The 19,702-nt window shown below is 40.4% G+C and overlaps 1 protein-coding gene across 3 annotated transcripts in view; it reads right to left on the bottom strand.

The window, feature by feature from the left end:
- Window positions 1–346: 346 nt before the first annotated feature.
- CERS6 (ceramide synthase 6) overlaps window positions 347–19,702 on the bottom strand; it is a 319,680-nt gene continuing 300,324 nt past the window's right edge. Inside the window, exons 9-10 of one of the 3 annotated variants that reach the window (XM_027129223.1) lie at window positions 9,246–9,402; window positions 347–5,936 (exon numbers count right to left, since the gene is read on the bottom strand). In XM_027129223.1, the coding sequence (XP_026985024.1) occupies window positions 5,784–5,936; window positions 9,246–9,402 (310 nt within the window). In that variant the 3' untranslated portion in view covers window positions 347–5,783. Of the gene's footprint in view, window positions 5,937–9,245; window positions 9,403–13,623; window positions 14,209–19,702 lie in introns of those variants that run through there. The other 2 variants (XM_027129224.1, XM_027129225.1) reach the window with 2 other exon arrangements.

Genomic DNA, 19,702 nt, shown 5'->3' on the forward strand with positions numbered 1-19,702 from the left:
TTACATTTGCTTGTGACTCTGGGCTGCTATTCAGGACATGCACCTGTATGAGGGGCTAGTGTCAAGTTACGGTCCCTGCAGGCTGCGTGGCAAACAAAATGGTTGCTAAGGCAACACCACCATCAAGTAGCTTAGCTAAATTCTCGACAAAATAACATATAAATAGAACATTATATGGAACGTATAAATATTACATCCTTTTTTGTAATCATAACGACTACTGGGGTTTGAGGAGGCTTACAAGAAACTCATAGGATGATGTGAGGATAAATCTTGTCCAGGAAGATGTGACATATTACCAACACAAGATCGGTAGTGCTTACAGAAAAGGGCATTTACACTGTACTCTTAATACTTATCTTTATTATGAAAGTGTTTTCAAAGTAAAATGATCCTCATTACAATGATTGCTTCCAGGGATCAAGAATGAATAATTATATTTTCATATAAAAATCAGCAAAACATAATAACAATACATAAAATAATTCTAATTGGCTAACAGTACATCATTCCATTTCTGACAGAGATGCTCAAGCGCTGAATTGTCTTAACAAGTAAAGGTTTTGTCACCTATTCTATTTCTCACAGCAAGTTGAAAAAAATCAAATCCCCAAACTAACCACCTTCCCCTTGCATGACACCAAATGGCTATGGAGGTAACTGATCAGGTGGGTAAAGAGGTGATGAAAATCATGAGCTTAGAGGCTTTATGAAACTTTGGGAAATCAGACTTGGAGGGTGTTTTCCATGTTTAAATTAATGAAGCTCTAAGTTCCAGAATCACCACATAACTATTCCTATTACAGAGCTAATTTCTCTTTGGCAACTAATCTTTAAAAACCCCTCATTTTTAAGAGCAATTTTACAATGACAGTTTTAAAAAATTACTGTAGATCCAAAAGAAAAAAAGATGTCTTTATAAAATCTAATTTTTCACTTAACATAGAAATCATACCAACAGCTGTTGTTCCCTGGTTTCCAGGCCATGCAACATATACCGAAATAGGAAGCCAAGCTTTCACGGACTTGTGTTAAGGAAAACAGGCTCACGTGGGCACAATACTTTTTAGGAAAAATGGAATCAGGCATAGAAGGAAGTATGGTACACAACTGATCCAAAGGCTATTGGGAAATTGATAGCAGATAAGTGACAATATTCTGGCTTCCTTTTATTAAGAGTCCCAGGAGACTTAAAGGAATGTGAGTGAAAGATAAGACAGATCCTAGGCTAGTGGTCCCCTCCCATTGCTTCCTGGGCTATCTTGAGACTGTCTAGTCTTGTGGAGACACCATATGACGGGCCGTCTGCCTGCAGAGACTTTGATCGGATGGGGTCTCAGCTTGTGGCCATTTGGTAATGTGCTCCTTTCAAAGGCTTCAGGTTGAACTCACGTTGGAAAGACTAAAGTTCTCCTTTGGGTGTCTACAGATCTTATTAACAGTTACTTATGATGTTTTACGTTCTCTAACACAATTTTCTCCATAAAAACCATTATCAGGTATGCTCCCTCTGAGCGCACGTTAGAGGTGTCCCAACAGCATAGAGTGGCCCAGTGAACAGGCCTCCTCGGCATCTACTGAGCGCCCCCTAGGGGACGGGAGGGGACCATGCATACAAATGCAAACCACAGGGCCTTTTTCTGGCCTATTACTAATGAAGAATTAAAATGTGGCCACAGCGAACCAGTGCTAATTACTATCTGGTAATTTGATAATGGTACAATTTCATTTAACCAAGAGAAACTTATCCCTGCTCTGGGGACAACAATAACTTCATTTAAAAAAATATCTTGCTGCATTTTGCGTGAACTGTTTGTGACTGACAGTACTCCTTCTGTGGACAGCACACAAGTGCAGACTTTGATCTCATTTGATCTTTTCTTATTTTAACGTTAGGAACATTTCAGGGCTACTAATATTTATCTACAAAGCAGGAATGAGCCAAAGACAAAGTAAAAAAAGTGAGCTAATTAGAACCTTAAGATCTCAAATAGCACATGAAATGTAAACATTTAACCTCTTACTTCCAAAGGATTTCTTGAAACCTCTTTGGACACAATGATATCATCACACATACTGATAAAGAGAATTATTTAATACCTTCAGAATTATTCTGTATACTTTTCATACTTCAAATTAAGAAAAAAATACTCAAATATTCAGGCAACTTTGGCATTAACATCTCCAAGAAGGGGACAAAAATAACTACCAATGCAAAAATCATGAATAGATTGGGAACAATCACGGGTGTCCATAAAGTTCTCTTGGAAGAGCTCTTTTGTAAAGACTCAGGTAACTTGGAATGAAATGTAATTTTTTACTTTGGCCCAGATAAATGATGAAAAATACAGAGTGGAAGATTCAGGCCCTTTCTACCCAAGGTGCAAGCATTTAGTTTGCTCAAATTCAAACGCCATCCAATACTCAGAACGGAAAGTTTGGGAATAGAACTGGACATTTTGAGATTTACCCACCATTTTGGCTAAAGGTGACCTGATTTTATCCCACTAAAGAGTTATTTCTCTCATCCAATTGCTTGTTCTCTTTGGAGAGCCTATCTTTTTTCCTAGTTCATCTTTGTTAGATGCCTGTTTCATTTTCTGATGGTACCTCAGGATACCATCTGTCTAGCAGCCTAGCAGGAGTTGGATGTTAATAAAATCCTGGGGTGAAGCAGAAATCATGCGCATTTTTTCCAACACTTAGTTTAATAATCCAAAGTAGTTGCTCCCCCATTCTCAACATTCGTATCACTTAGTTTGGAAATGGGAACTACTTAGATGCTGACTTTAGGGCCTCCATGATCTTAGCTCTGAGACAAAGAGGCTGAAGGAGTCTACCACTCTCAGCTGTCGGGGGGCCATGAACAGGAAGTGGAGAAGGAGGTGGGAAGTTTCTATTGCACATGGCAGATGGTTTTCATGAAAAAAATATGGATAAGGACCAGTCAGTGATATTCTGGTTTTATCACCTTTTTTTGAGAAACATACAGGTACATACATAGATCACACATTTTTATATCATTTATTGACCCAAGGCCAAATTCTACTTGATTTTCTACATTTTTCTCCTTCTAATCAATCTACAAAAGCTATAGAATTGGAGAATAAGATATTACCTTTTCTAGACTCCTTCCTACATATCTCTTTGTACCTTGGGAAGGTTTGAGTATGACCAGGACAGGCTAAGTTAATCAATGGGAAACAACACTCTTACTAAACCTACAGTTTACTTTACAAAATCCACTTCCAAAGCTATGGCTTGGCACAGGTAGAAGATAGGCTATCTCACATATTTTCCTCTCTCAGCCTTATCAGGCCACCATGGGAGAGCAGTAGACAAGATATATTATTCTTCATCTCAAAAGCCCTACAAACACCATTCTGATTAGTCAAAAAGAACTCTTTGCCTTAAAATGTAAAATGAAATAAAAATCCACAGATACACAGAGGACTGCGTTAAGTTACTGCCATTGGTCAGAGAGGCTCTGAGAATTCTCAATCCTTCTAAGTGACTTTTGGGAAAAACAGAAGATTGTTCAGATGTCTTTGCTAAGGACAGACTTAATTTTCTTCATTTCATGCAAATCTTCTAAACCTTTAATTTACAAGCTGATAATCTGAAATTATTTTTCTGTGCTAAAAGTGTCAGATGATCCAAAGTTGAACACACTGTGGTTCTCTGGTTTATTTCACCCATCAGGGGACTTGCTCTAGACACTAAAGCAAGGCACGAGTCATTCTTCTGTTCCATATTTTAGCTGATAAGAAACTTTCACCTTCTCAAAAATTTTCAGCTATAACATGCATGCTGTTTACTTTTTATATATCTGCATTTTAGCAGATGTTCAGATGACTTAACAAGTATATTTGGTATTTAATGATAGGTCTTACAAATACGACCATCCACAAGTTACACTCCTAGACATATCCCTGTTCTCTGAAATAAAATAATAAGGCTTTACAAGAAGAGTTAGTTATACTGTTTCTTCAATAAACAAGCAGACATATTTCCAAGGCTCTTCAATCATTACTATGCACCATACCAAAAACACACTATTTTATAAATAGGTGGGAAAAGGGTTAACATTACAGCGTGAGGTTTTTGTTTGGAAGTATTAACACTCATGTTGCACACTGTGGGCACAAAGCTTTATTTCAATTTTTAAAAAAATTGAATTGACTACGAATGGTTTTGGGCAGGACATGCACTTGCTAGTATTTTGCTGTTCCCTTCACTAGCCCTGACTTGCACATTGATATCACTGCATTGTGGTTTGGGGCTCTTTTTTTAGAAGATGGTCTTTCTGATTTATGAAATAAGTATTTATAATACCTTTTTATTCCCTCTTACTAAAAGTTGGTTTCAAGAAAAGAGATAAAATCTTTGGTTTATGTGTGTGGTTTTCTTATCTATACATAAATAACACTGCCCTGTAGGAGACTATGGAAACTTATTTTTTCAGTAATCTTTCTCATTGCTGAGTAGAATTTTTATTGTCTTTTTTCTGGAAATAGCTCCCTTTGAACAAAAATTCCTGGAAACTGAGCAAGTTCTTCAACGAAGCAAACAAAAGGACTTAGAGCGTAACACTGCTCAGTTTCTAGTAACAGGAAATTCTGTTATGTTATGGGTTATGTTTAAGGAGAAAAGACGAACGGTAAAATAGTCTTTCTCCCATTGGCTTTATTTTGCTCAGAAAAATAAAAACATCAAGATCAAATACTAGATAGGGCGCTTTCTTTAGAGCTGGTTGCGGTAAAGTGCTTTGCATTAGAGGTGACTTTCGCCAACTCTTGGAAGTCTCCTTTATCTGTTCCAAAATATACTTAGCTCCTTTTTTTCATGACATGGCAAAAGACGGCGCTAATTACAGGGGTAGTGGTAAAACCTGGTTGAAATCTGCTGCTCTCTTTGTATTATTCTCAGATCATGGGACAAATTCCCAGTAGGAAGAGTGACTTCTTTGTTTGTAACCATGACCTTAAGTCTTCCTTCAGAGCCGGAGCACTGACCCCGTAACAGAGAATAAAAAAATCTCTGTAACCTCCAAAGTTAATCCCCAGCTAGCTGCCATTCTCACTGAAGAGATCTTGGCTGTGTGAATAAGAAATGACATCTAATCCAAAGCAATTTACTACAAAACAAATTTTTTAAGTCCTCCAATAACCACACTCTTTAATTGCAACAGCTAATCGACCACGAAGAGTGACAATTACAAAACTGAGCTCATCCTGTTCCAACTTTACACTGGGACAAAGCTCACTGAGACTGTACAGGCCGTTTCGAAACAGGCACTGTAACACAAAGAAAGCAAACCTATTTGGAGCTGTACGAGAATCCTGCACTGGGATTTGCTTGCTCTAAGTGACCAATTAAGCTAAGGCTCCTAGCGGACTGGCTTAGGGGAATAGAAAGGGATAGAAGCAGATGGAGCGTCTCCCTCACTGTCATGAACCCAGAGAGTAAAAAGGAGTGAGGAAACCCTCTTTTGTCCACAGATTCACAAACAAATACAAAAAAAATAAATAATATTCTAAGACAGTACAAATGCAAATACTGTTCCCTTGTGCCAATTACATAAAGCATGCCTACATATACAGAATGGTAATTCTTCCTCATTCACAGACAGGACATATGGCAGTGCACTATTCAAAATGCTTTGATAATCCTAATTTTTGTTTCTGGTGCTGAGAGATTATGAAAGGAACTGCATTTGCAACTTATTAAATACTTCCAGGAACAAACAGTTCACTTTATTTGGGACTTGTAGTTTTGAGTAATTAATCATCCACGGAGCAAGGGCCAGTGAGGAGATACCCGTTGGTACCACTGGTCCCATTGGTGGTGGTCGCGGCATGGGGGTTACTCCCCGGAGGTTCCGAGTCCTCCTCATCTGAGCTAGACTCAATATCGCTTCGATCGTCCTTGGACACCTGTGGAATACGAGAAGGTGAGTGCAGCCAGCTCTGAAGGAACCGTTAAGGTATGGCATGCTCAGAAGTATATGCACAATTATACATGAAGAAAAACAGATCTAAATATTGAAAACATCGAAGAGGATAGGAACATTGCCATAGTAATAAGTTCCCCTTCTTTGGAGATAGGCATTTGGGTGACTAAGTCAGTTATCAAGGAATGTAGGTGGATTTAGGCATCGCAGGGGGCTAGCTTTGTTGACTTCCTTAAGGTGCCTTTGGATTCTGAGAATGTACTAGACCATGAACCCCACTCTTACTGGCAAAGTAGCATATGGTACTGCTGGAATGGCACTATAGGAATTTGGTACAAACGGATCCATTTATTCTCGGATGATCACATTCTCTCTGAGAATCATTTAAAGTCAGCTCTTAATTAACTACACTAATGGAGATATTCACTAGCTCTGTTCACTAAAACATCATTCTTATTTGGCTTTTTTTTTTTTTTTTTTTTTGCGGTACGCGGGCCTCTCACTGCTGTGGTCTCTCCCATTGCGGAGCACAGGCTCCGGACGCACAGGCTCAGCGGCCATGGCTCACGGGCCCAGCCGCTCCGCGGCATGTGGGATCTTCCCAGACCGGGGCGTGAACCCGTGTCCCCTGCATCGGCAGGCGAAGTCTCAACCACTGCGCCACCAGGGAAGCCCTTATTTGGCTTTTTAATGCATTCGTTGATGATTTAATTTTTCTTTTTTGTCTGCTAGAATTAAGTAGAAATTTTGTTTTGTATACCACATAACAACTAATGGCAGCAGGAGGCGTCTGGGGCACTTGCTGGGTGAGGTCTAGTTGAAAATATTTCCCAAGAAAAATCTACTGGCTCGATCATCATGAATTGGCTCCCATCATTCCAGGGTTCTTCCCTCCTCCATTCAGACTCTACAAGTCATGAGTAAGGCACCAGGATATAAATCTATATGTTACCATAAAGGATGAAAAAAAATCATACTGTCTCACAAGGAGGTAATGTAGGAAGAAATTACAGAAATACTCTACTGCTTATAAAACTGAAAGAGTTTGAACCTCCTACTCTATGTCTACATCATGGTAAACAATTTTACCCCACAGGCCTTAAGACCTTTGAGTAACTGCGTGCTGTTTACCTATTGTCTAAGGGGGGGGGGTGGTAGCAATAGGGACCTGGTGGCTTGCTTGGCTTCATAGAAAGTTTCCCAGTCTAGTTCCTTATGATTCTCTAAGAGGTGGCTTGGGAAGTCGGCAGAATCTCCTGGGAGGCTTTTCAGAATGAACTGGGTTCCACATCTCATCCTCTCTGTCACTGCTACCCCCAACCGGAGAACCCTGGAATCCACTGCCCTCCCAATTTGAGAAGCCACCATCACTGCAGGAGAACGTCACCTACGTCAGGTGGGGTGGGGTGAGGTGGGGACAGGAGAAAGTCCTGAGCTGAGCACTGCTGCTCCAGCCTAAGCAGAGACGACTGAGTAAATATGTAAAAATGGATCTCACTCCAATGGCCCTTGAGATGAGATGAGACTCACAAGGACCATCTCCAAGAAGATTTAGATACTGAAACACCAAAATGACTAGATTATAAGGATACTTTAACTTAAAAAAACATGGGTCACAAAGACAGCGTTAGAATAAAAGCTCCACTACGTTTGGAAATCCATTAGTCATAAATTAAGCTGCTAATAGGAAAGAAAACTCCAGTTTCAGAGAGCGATTAATTTACATTTGCATGCTTAGTAAGATTATTTTTAATTGCATTTGGGAAAAAAAATCTATACTTATGTTACCTCCAAAGGAAGGAACAATTTAGAATATCTCAAAATAAACCACAGGAAAATAGAGTCCATAACTCATGGCCAAGATGAATCTTACTGCCCTGGGTGAACAGCAAAGGCAGTTAAGATATTTTGAAGCCTGAGGTCTGGAATAAAATTGACTGTCTCCTAATAAAGTTGAAGAAGTAAACTAGAGAGAAGACAGCGTATCTGGTGGAAAGAGCAATGCAATAAGGACACAAATCATCTAATCTACAGCCTCCCTGCATCTTCAGTTACCATTATCATACTGACAGTATTGTGCACATTGATTTAATTTGTATCCAAATGAGAACAGGAGCGTTTTTTAAAATAGAAATACACGCTCATTTTAAAGAGTACGAGGTCACAGAGAAAAAATGAACTCTTGCTTTTAAACAATTCATTGCTAAAAATATTTTGTATTTACATAGGAGCTGATGCGGAGAATTGGCTTCATAGGACGTGACTAGATGTCCCAAGCCCCAGCGGAAGGGGCTCACAAAGAGGTCACGTGCTGTTCCGCTGCCCAGGGCAGCCCTGGCAAAGAGCCGATGCTCTGGCCTCCCTTCCGGACCGCGTTGATCCTCTCCCCAACTTAGTTCTGTTTCTCATACTTCACTTTGGTCTATTTCTGTTTTTTAGCTGACATGTTGAACATCAATTAAAGAAATCCATCTCCTTCGTTGGATCATGCAAAATTTAGCAGAATGAAAGCTCACACAAAAGGTCACTAACTGAGCTGTCCCTAGCATCCCTCACAGCTGGTGGGAGCCACACCTCGGTTACAGCCTCCAGGCAGTGCCAACAGATTAGACAGAACAATATGCATGGAAACAAAAGCATCAGAGTGCCCCTCCAACGGGCTAACGTGGGACCCAGGACTGGCATAGAGAGAGAGGCGTGAGAAACTTACATGTAAAGGGTTCCACTTCCCAGACTTCCAGGTTGGCAGAAGGAAGAGAACGAACAATGAAAGTAAGAAAATGTCACAGAGAACATTCCAGAAAAGTCACTGCTCTACACAGAGGGCTTGAGGCCTGGGAAGCTTTATTCAAATCAGCTTCATGAGCCCATTTTTAACCAAAGGGATTTAACTAAATTTTTACTGACAAAGTCATAAATGGTCATACTACATCAAGCAACCCTTTCTCATAAAATAAAAGAATTATTAAATTTCTGTCTGGTATAAGTAGAATCAGAGGAGGACCAAGGGAGACAGAGAAAGGGAGAGTAGGAACACAACAAATAATATACCTCCATTGAATCTAAAATTATAAATGCAGATCATTCAGCAAAGCGATGCTACATGTAAAATAATCAACTAGACAGAAGAAAATGAAAGTTTGTATTATGTTTCAAAGAGGTTATGCTAAACCTTGAAGGAGAAAAAACAGTTCTGATGATATTCTAAATAATAAATAATGTTCTTGTTGATTAGAAGAACACAAAACCATAATTTTCTGGGACATATTAGAAAGGGTGAGTTTTATCTTACCTTGCCTTTTGAAATAGCTTTGCAAGCTATTTTTACGATCAAGTAAGACCAGAAGCAGTTCAAGCCTTGTATTACCAACAGCAGTAGGTTAAAAACCCACCAGGAAGGGTAAGGTCCAACAATCTCCCAACTTTCAAATAATGTGGTATTTAACACCCTAAGGAAAAGGAGAAAGTAATCATTGAACACAGCTTTTCAGTTTGCCTTCAAAGGAACTCTAGTTACTGCAAAGAAGCACGAAGTCAATGATATCCACTGACTACTCCCTGCAAGGATGGTCTGAAGGCTGACAAGGTACTTAGAAGAGTCATCACCGGAACGATTCCCCTGGTGGCATAACATTCCTTTGGATTCTAGCTTGAATAGTGTACTTGTGCTCCCATTCACTTTTGTTGTCATTTCTCCCGTTAATTTTCATTACGTTTTCAATTGATTCTATTTCTCACTACTGGTTAAAAGGCCTGTATCATCCTTGAAGTTGCTTTTGGCCTTTAAATACGTGTGAGGAATACCATTTAATAATATTACATTGCAAGGAAAAAAAAAGAGTAATTAATTCCAGACACACTAGTTAAGTTTAAACTATATGCTTAGCACAGTGAGTTAGAATATACTTAAGACCTAATGCCTGTCCTCAAGTGGTTTATTGTCTAGTAGGGGAGCCTGTACTGGGTCCTGAATTTTGTAAGCCTTCCCCTGGGAAAGAACTAGCAACTGAAAGATATCATATTGAAGTGATGTCTTGAGATGAGTGTTGGAAGGAGTTTTTTAAAAAATTATTAGAATATAATGAATATACCTAGTTTTAAGAGTACGTACTTGAGGCAGGTGAACATATTTGAAGTAATTGGTTCCCTCTGTTATCCACCATCAGGACCAGGATGGAGCAGCCACCTGGGGCAGATACAGGACGGCTGGTTTCAGGGCTTGGCTCTCATCCTTGCTGTATCTGCTCCTAAGCCTTTGGAAGTTGATTCATGCCTTTTGGACTCACACTGCTGCCACACAGAAGCACGGTAGCCACAAAATTTTGGAATTACTCTCACTTCCTTGCTTTCCTCCTTAGCTTAGTGATGGGCTGGTTTGGAGATCTAAGTGGACTGACAAAACTCATCGAAGTGTATTTCCACCAACTGTCCCTACAGTGCTTTGCCGGGACCCTCAGGAGAGGTTAGGTGGACAATACTCAGTGACTAAGGGGGAGGGATGGAAAACTCTTGAATGTAAGACACAGACCACTCATACAAGAACAGAAGGCACATATACGGAAAATTTTAATATAAGAGTGTGATGAATGCTTCGAGAGAGGTTAAGAAAAGTACTTAGTGAATTCACAAAAGGAAAAAAAAACACATTGATTTGAGGTGGGATAAGAGGTAAAGAAAAAACGGAGAATGAATAATAGACATAAACAGGTTCTCCATGCCCACTTTCAGCAACCTGCATTCATAGACCAGAATGAGACAAACAGAGTGTGTCTCTAACCCTGCCATATTAGTTATCTCTCAAGAACAATGCTCAATACACATGGATTTAAAATCCTAAAATCAATAGTATGGAGCTGAATTTGACAATTCATTAAAAGTATATTACTCTATGATATAGTAGTATTCATTCTGGTGGAGGGGGACCAACATTAGGAAATCTATTAATATAATTATCACACGTCCACAGGCCAAATTGGAACAAACCTAATTATTCCACCTGCACTGAAAGACATTTGGCAATGTTCAATTCTCCACTGCTGATGTTTAAAACTTGGAACTTAAAGCACTTAATATGATTTTTATCCAGCTCAACTCAGCAGTGGTCATAATACTTAACAAATACCAGAGTTACTGACTTTATAATTAGGAACAAACCATGAACAACCAGCATCACCATTATTATTTAACCCTATTGTAGTAGTTCTGGCTGTTAAGTATGGTAAAAAGTCAGAGTTCATTTCAAATAATAGGCATTAAATCTCTGTAACTATTTCAAAAACAGCAAACAATCAAAATCTCCAATAACAGGTAGTGGTTAAAAAACTATGAAGATATTCCAGAAATTATAAAGTCATCACAATATTAAACATGTTTCAAGAGTTTCTTATGACAGAGAAAAATCGTAATATCTCAATTCCATAAAATAAATATATATTTGCACATACACACAGAAAAAGTAAGAGAATTATAATTCATTGGAAGGAATTAAAGCCATTATAGACTTTCTTTCTTTGGTGGATTAGGGAATTTTATATTTTCTTCTTTATATTCTTCTCTTTTCCAAATCCATGACAAATAATTAGGGCAAAGTACAAGTAATTTATAAAAAGGAATGTTAGGATAATGCCTATATTCCTGCCTTGTTTGTTATCCCAAGAGGCAGCCATGTCTTTATACACAGTCTGCAGGCTACGGGACAACAGGTCTAAACAAAGGTGAACTCCACGACAGCAAGGGAGGACTTACACACCTTATGCTTTTCTATCTCCAGCACCTTGCAAAACACTGCGAAGTAATGTGCTCGCTGGACCTGATGGGTGATTGACTGTGTGTTTGTTCAGTAATCAAATAAATAGATATGCACAAGACAACTCGGGAATAATCACAATAATTTTATTTCAGAACCAGCTCTGCTTCTTGACATATTAAACATGTTGACCTTCAGAGGGAATTCAGTTTCATTTGAACAGAAAGAGGTCCTGTAGAAATGGCAACCACGACTGCGTGATGCTACGCGTTATAAATTAGCCTTTGCTGAATTATAAGTTTGAGAACCTTTCTCACCATTACAGTTTGCTTGGCTTATTATGAACAGAGTGTCATGTAGTTGCTGGTGACATGATATTCACATTAACTTCTGAAACACTGCATCAGAATTTACAGGCTTTGCCATGACAATTAGCGGCACCTCTGAAATGCCACTCAAAAGTAATGGGATTTCTTTGAAAATTGACTTGGCTGCCTGCAGAGACAATTGAGAAAAAACAATCAGTGCACCAAAGAGCTACATCTCTCAGTGAGAAGCTTGGTAAGGAAAACAATATGTGAGGAATTGAGATTGAGGAGAGAGACATTATGCCACTTGGATTCTGAAAAACAGCAAACCCAGGAAATAGCGCCTTTGTTTAGCCACAGAATGTTTCTGATGAGAAAACTGTCCCCTTTTGGGCAAACTATTAAAATGGTGATTACAGGATTTTATCCTTTCCCAGAGGTTAGGGTTAGGAGTACATACTTTAATGATGTCATTACAAATCTATGGTGACAGGGCTCTGACGAGTGGTATCTCTGAGGGAGGATTGAGGGGACAGGACAGGAGGGAGGCTGCTGGCATGCTGAAAACATTCTCCATCCTGATTCAGGTAGTGATTATGCAGATTATACATATGCAAAATTTTACAAATGTAAAAATGTATCATGAAGATTTCTGGACGACACTGTGCGCATTACACCTCAATAAACTAAAATGGAAAAAAGTACTCTGGGGCAAACACTGCCAATATGCAACCTCTGGCTTGCATAATTACTATAATACCAGTGTTTCTACCCCCCTCCCCACTAGTTTGGGGTCAATATATGGCTTCTAAGAAAATAGATTTTTTTCTTCCCCCAAAATAGCCTACAGCATCAAACCTCCTGCTGCTCCAATCAAGTGATGGAGAGTTTGGAAGCATAAGGGGCCAGAAAAGACCATTTTCCTTTTCATTAATGTTAGGGTCACTTAACCACTAGATGGCGCATCACGCATGTACAAAGCGTGCTCAAGTAGGTCTATTCTGCCAGAACCTTCTGCCAAAGTCTGGGTCCCAGCACAGAAATCACTGCATCTTCAGGTTACACCTTCCCTTCTAAGAATCTTCCCCAACAATGGAATGAAGAGGCTCCCGTCTGTGCTTGTTTCTTCCTGCGTGATTCCCAATAGAAACGATGCCTGCAGGGCAAAGCTCCAAGCAATCCACTGCTGATGTAAAGATGCACCACTTACCACCCCAACAGCTTAGCCCTGATGGGTTCTTTTAATGGCTGTCTAATGAATCATAATTTAATGTGACTTGCCCTATAGTTACTTTGGCTCAGGCTTACCCTTTATGGATTTTTCATCTTAAGTTTGATGATCACAGAAATATGTATATACAGGCTATGTGGGGATAGGAGGAGGGGAATGTATACATTCATGCAGAAAAGTTTAGCCACTTTTTCTTAAGCAAAGCAAAGTCAGAGTAGTCTCATTTTAATACTATATCTAAGGCTTTACTCATTCATATTCCAAGCATCAATGTGACTTCTGCTTGCCCCTTAAACCTCAGAAGTCCAGAAGTCTTCTACTGTCATAGAGCACAGTGTGAAAAGATCTCCACTGGTGTCTCATTCAGAAAAGCTATAACCAATGCTTTTTTTTTTCATTTTTATCGTGACTGCCAACTCAAAAGTTTATCTTTAGTATGCAAAGTTAGATAAATATCCTTACTTTCCGCTCCATATATCTTACTTTTAAAATATTCCAGTGACTTAGAGGCAGGATCACATAATGGTGGTTGAGTTATTAAAGATGACAGAGGCCTAGGTGCTCTCACTGTGTGAATGAAGTTACAGGTGGACGTTTACGATAAGGCCATGGCAAGTAACCATAAGCTTTGCCTGCGTCCCTTCCTCTTCTACCCCCACCAAAGAGCTCCACCTGAGCCTTGGTTGTGTGTTTCTGGAATGATCTATAGAAAAACCACAATAATTAAATCCATGTCAAATATCCAAAGAGAGCCAAGATTGCTTCTCAGGGAGAGTCAGGTTCAGGGCCTCACGCTGAGGATAGATTAAAAAGCCAGTGAGGGTAGATTAAAAAGGAAAACTTGGTTTACAGTCAAAATTAAGGTGTTCTTTACTTCAGAGCTTTTGAATGGTCTTGACTTTGCTTTCCCAGACAGACCGGAGTATATTTCAGGATGTGTGTGCTTCTCTGGCATTTACTTTCATTTGACCTACACAAAACATAAATGAAAAGTAGATTCTACCTAAAGCTTATCCGTAATCTACCGGCATGTTTTGCTCATTTTAAAGTAGATGGTAACAGAAAAGCATTTAAAATGTACTCTCAACAGAAACCATGGACACTTAACACCTGAAGAAGAAACGTCAGGTAATTATTTCACTGTTATAAGCAATGCTCTTTGTCCTGGTTTTTCTAAAGTAATAAGAGCTCTAGACTTAAGAACAATTTGGTCAAGCGTTGGGTAGTCAAGGCTGCTAGACAGCTGCAAACCTTGCTCACAATGCCTGGATGCCTAATTATCTCGAATAATAGATTCGCAGCCTGTAGCAGACACAGAAGTAGCTTCTCTATCCCTGAAAGGAAGCTGAACTTGAACACAGAGGGACCATCTGTCTTTCCTCTAGCAATGGGCATATCGCTTCTGTCATATTGTTATCTGAGTAAGACATGGGGATCAACTCATTTATTTTTACTTTTAGGTCACAGCCTGGCCAGACTTAGACACTGATCCCTTATATCACAGGAAGTTTGTCACTAGTAACTTCCTGGCTGGGGTGGATGTTTTTCTCAAAATGAGTCATTGCCCTCTTGGTGCCCCATTTGCTGTCTGTCTGCCTGAGTTCCCAACCCCTCCACTGCCTGGTCTGCCTTTCTATGTTCCTCATCTCCCAACCTGAGTTTCCCTAGAGAAGAACATGTCCTTCAGGCTGTATCCTGATTCCAACATACTTACACTTTCAACCCTCCTCTTTGTTGCCTACGTGCCCCTAAAACAGACTTGTCTGGTTCTCAATAACTGCTCTTTTTTTAAAGATTTTTTTGATGTGGACCATTTTTAAAGGCCTTATTGAATTTGTTACAATATTGCTTTTGTTTTTTATGTTTTGGCTTTTTGGCTGCAAGGCATGTGGGATCTTAGCTCCCCGACCAGGGACCAAACCCGTACCCCCTGCACTGGAAGGCCAAGTCTTAACCACTGGACCGCCAGGGAAGTCCCCATAACTGCTCTTTATTGAGTAATTAGTATGTGTTGAGCACTGGCCCAAACACGTTATATACATTGTTTTACTTAATCCTTTCAACACCTCATACAGAAGAATCCCCATATAGTAGAATTCTTACACTAGGCTAATATTTATTGAGCTTTATGTGTCGGGAACTGGGCTCAGGCTTTAATGTGCTAACGCATAATCCTCATGAACTAAACCCTATGTGATAAATTCTATTTTTTTTTCAAAGTAGGTATTATGATGTCTATTTCACAGATGAAGAAACTGAAGCACAGGTTTGTACTGTATGCCCAACACTGTCCCCACTGTTGGGGACACATATTCGTGGGCCTCAAAGAACTCATAATCTAGTTGGGGAGCTGGGGACGGAATATAAATTGGCATATTGTATTTAGTGGGTAATGTTACGACATGTATCAAAATGTACATACCTACTGAGTCGATGATTCTATTTCCAACCTTTTGTCCTAAGGAAGAATTTCAGGGATTTGGAAGATTTAGCCATAAGGATGTTCATTTAAATATTATTTATAGTAGCATACTACTTGAAACATCCTAGATGATGTTTACAAATAGGGTACTGATGAATAAACCATGACCTTCTCAGAAGATGGAATATTCTGTAACCGATATAATTATGTTATAGAAGAATACTTAATGAAATGGAAAAATGCTTATAGTACAACGTTAAATGAGAAAGACAAAGCTATGAAACAGTATGTGCAGAATGATCGCATTTTGGTAAAGAAAAAGATGTAATTTTAAGCATATCAAATGTTAGAAACAAAGACATCAGATTATGAACAGTGGTTATTTCCGAATTATGGGATTGGGATTTTGTTTTCTTCTTTGTGGTGTTTCATATTCCATAAAATTTCTATAATGAATATTTAAGTATAACATGTATATAATCCCTATTAAATAAATATCAGTTTAAGTTAAAATTTGAGGAGACCATAGGAGAATGATAACAGATAGCCAAGTGCTAACAGAAGCCTCTAAAGGTCTTAACTAGGGCAAGGAGGGCAACAGATTTTCGCAGAGCTGGATGCATTTCCCAAAAGCTACCTCACTAAGTCTCAGAGCCGCACAGGGGCGGCCTGGCTTGGCCATACGCGGTTTTCCTCAAAGTCCCAGCGTCCTGCTCCAGACAAGAAGGCAGTGACTGACGGAACTTGTCTGTAGTCACACCAGCTGGTGCCCTCTGTCCCCTCGGGCTGGCATGTTTTATGTGAGTGGGGGATGGCTGGCTCCTGGGAGGGTCGAGGAGGAGAGCTGCTCGCAGGGCAGAGCAGGGCGTCCCAGTGGCGGCAAAGTCCCTGCCTGTCTGGGATAGGTCTGTTCACAGCGCTGCCTCCAAAGACAGATGCTTTTATTCCCTCTGAACAAAGGAAGCAGCTCTCTGGGTTCATTCGTGGTTACGGGTGTGGAGATTCTGAGACGGTAGAAAGGCCAACTTGAACACACATCATAAGCACATTTGATCGCTTCTGTCCCTGGAATGGGGCTTTGTTGGCATGTTTGGAGCTGTTTTTGTCAGAGTCCCCTGATTTTGTTAGAGCTTAATAACTGGCCTAAGAACTGTGAAACCTGCCTGAACTCTGCACTCTCCTTCTGTTACCTTCTTATTTCATGATTCTGTGGAAGAAATGTGTTTTGCAAGATACAAGACAGAGCTTCTGGAAACTATGGGGGCAATACCTGCAAATCTTGTCTTGGGGGCAGGAAGAAACAGAAACGAGGAAGGGGAAAGGAAAGAGAGAGAAGGGGAATGGGCGGATGGGAAACGGGCAGACAGAGGGGACGAGGAGACAGGGGACCTGCTTCCCTGAGGCACTGCTCATGTCTGTAACTTGAATCAGGACCAGGCCTTGCACAAACTCTGCACGACATTTAATACCACACCATTTCTGGGATTACATATTACACTAATAAAAAGACAGCCACAAGACAAATAGTTGTGCCCTGGAACTTAGGAGGGGGAAGTGGCTGTGCAAAGCTCAGGGCCTGGAACTCAAAAGCTTCTTCCACCTGTAACTGCCGGGCTGGGAATCTGCCGGGTGTGATTTATCTGCTGGCAAACTCAGCGCAGGTACATATTCTAACAATTTACTGAGGAAGAAAGAAATACAAACCCTGCTTTGGAGAGAAGGACGGCTGAAATGCAGCAAACCCAGAGGCCTCCCCCGCCACCCCATCTGACTCAGGTGGTCCCAGGACAGTTGTTCAGCAAGGGTGTGCAGACTCAGGAGCTGGATAGCAAACAGCTCTTTTGCAGAAATCCCAACTGCCAACATATCAAGATAGTGGCCCTCGAGACAGTGGTTTTATTTGGTAAAACTTATCTTCGAATACAGTATACAGTGTCCTAGGGCAGCGGTCCCCAACCTTTTTGGCACCAGGGACCGGTTTCGTGGAAGACAATCTTCCCACGGACGGGGTTGGAGGGGGCGATAGGGTTTGTTCAGGCGGTAACGTGAGCGATGGGGAGCGGCTGTAAATAGAGATGAAGCTTCCCTCGCTCGCCCGCTGCTCACCGCCTGCTGTGCGGCCCGGTTCCTAACAGGCCACGGACCAGGGGTTGGGGACCCCTGTCCTAGGGGGCTTCATCTAAATGGCAAAAAACCAATTTAACTGACAGGACAAGACACTCTCTCTGCTCCTACTAGCTATAGTGTGCTTAACAGTGCTTACCCATTCAACCTCAATCACTTCTTTCCATAGTCCGTGGCCATGAATAGAATGTGTACAGTCAATGAGATGAATATAAGCCTTCTCTTCTCACTGACAGAAATAGCAATAGCCAAGACCGTACCTTAAATCACAAGGAAAATTTCTTACACACCATTGGCTATCCGTGTGTACTGGGCCTAGCACCTTGTTAGGAGGTTTGAGTGGTATTTGGGTAGCATTTGATGCAGTTTTCACTCACATGCATCATAGATGTTGATGATGAAAGTGCTACATCATCAATGGAGAAGTAGGCAAAGGATATGGACAGTTCACAGAAAAAATACAAATGACTTATGAAAACATGCATGAAATGTTCCACTGTGCTTATAATCCAATGAATACAAAATTAAAACAAGAGATATGTATGCCATAGTTTTTGGAATGATGTGTCATGACATCTGCAACCCACTTTCAGATGATTTGACAAATGTAAGAGAAATGCATGTATGTAAAAGAAATGCAATGGGTACTGCAAGGGGTAACAGTTGATGAGGGCAGGTGGGAGTATATGAGTATTCATTATATATGTTTTTCAAATTCTCTGTGGGTTTGGACATGTTCAAACTAACAAATTAAATTAAAAGAGAAAACGTTTAAACTATCAAATCAAAAGGCATAGAGTGGCTGAATGGATAAAAGAACAAGACCCATCTATATGTTGCCTACAAGAGGTTCACTTCAGAAGTAAGTACACACAGAGACTGAAGGTAAAGGGAGGAAAAAGGATATTCCACGTAAGTGGATATGAAAAGAAAGCTCAAGTAACTATACTCATATCAGACCAAGCAGACTTTAAAACAAAGAATGCAATAAAATCAAAACAAAAGGCCACCTACTGAGTGGGAGAAGATGTTTGCAAACCATACAATTGACAAGGCTTAATAGCCAAGCTATATAAAGAACACATACAACTCAACAACAACAAAACAACTCAATTAAAAAATGGGGAGATGGGCTTCCCTGGTGGCGCAGTGGTTGGGAGTCCACCTGCCGATGCAGGGGGCGCGGGTTCGTGCCCTGGTCTGGGGGGATCCCACGTGCCGCGGAGCGGCTGGGCCCGTGAGCCATGGCCGTTGGGCCTGCGCGTCCAGGGCCTGTGCTCCGCAATGGGAGAGGCCACAGCAGTGAGAGGCCTGCGTACAGCAAAAAAAAAAAAAAAAAAAAAAAAAATGGGGAGAGGATCTGAATAGACATTTTTCCAAAGAAGACATACAGATGGCCAACAGGCACATGAAAAGATGTTCATCGTCACTAATCCTCAGGGAAATGCAAATCAAAACCACAGTGAGATATCACCTCACACCTGTCAGAATGGTTATCAGGAAAAAGACAGGAGTAACAAGTGTTGGAGAGGATGTGGAGGAAAGGAAACCCTTGAACACTGTTGATGGGACTATAAACTGGTGGAGCCACTATGGAAAACAGTATGGAGATTCCTCAAAAAATTAAGAATAGAACTACCATATGACCCAGCTATTCCACTTCTGGGTATTTACCTGAAGAACATGAAAACACTATTTTGAAAAGATACATGCAAAACGGAAGCAATCTAAATGTCCATCAATAGGTGAATGGGTAAAGAAGATGTGATGTACACACACACACACACACACACACACACACACACACACACATACACACACACACACAATGGAATATCCCTCAACCATGAAAAAGAGTGAAATCCTACTATTTGGGACAACATGGATGGACGTTTTTTTGTTTTTTGAAGAGTAAACG

The sequence above is a fragment of the Aethalodelphis obliquidens genome, unplaced genomic scaffold (assembly GCF_003676395.1).
Source record: "Aethalodelphis obliquidens isolate GAN/ISIS:26980383/991018 unplaced genomic scaffold, ASM367639v1 scaffold2, whole genome shotgun sequence".
NCBI classification, from domain to species: Eukaryota; Metazoa; Chordata; class Mammalia; order Artiodactyla; family Delphinidae; genus Aethalodelphis; species Aethalodelphis obliquidens.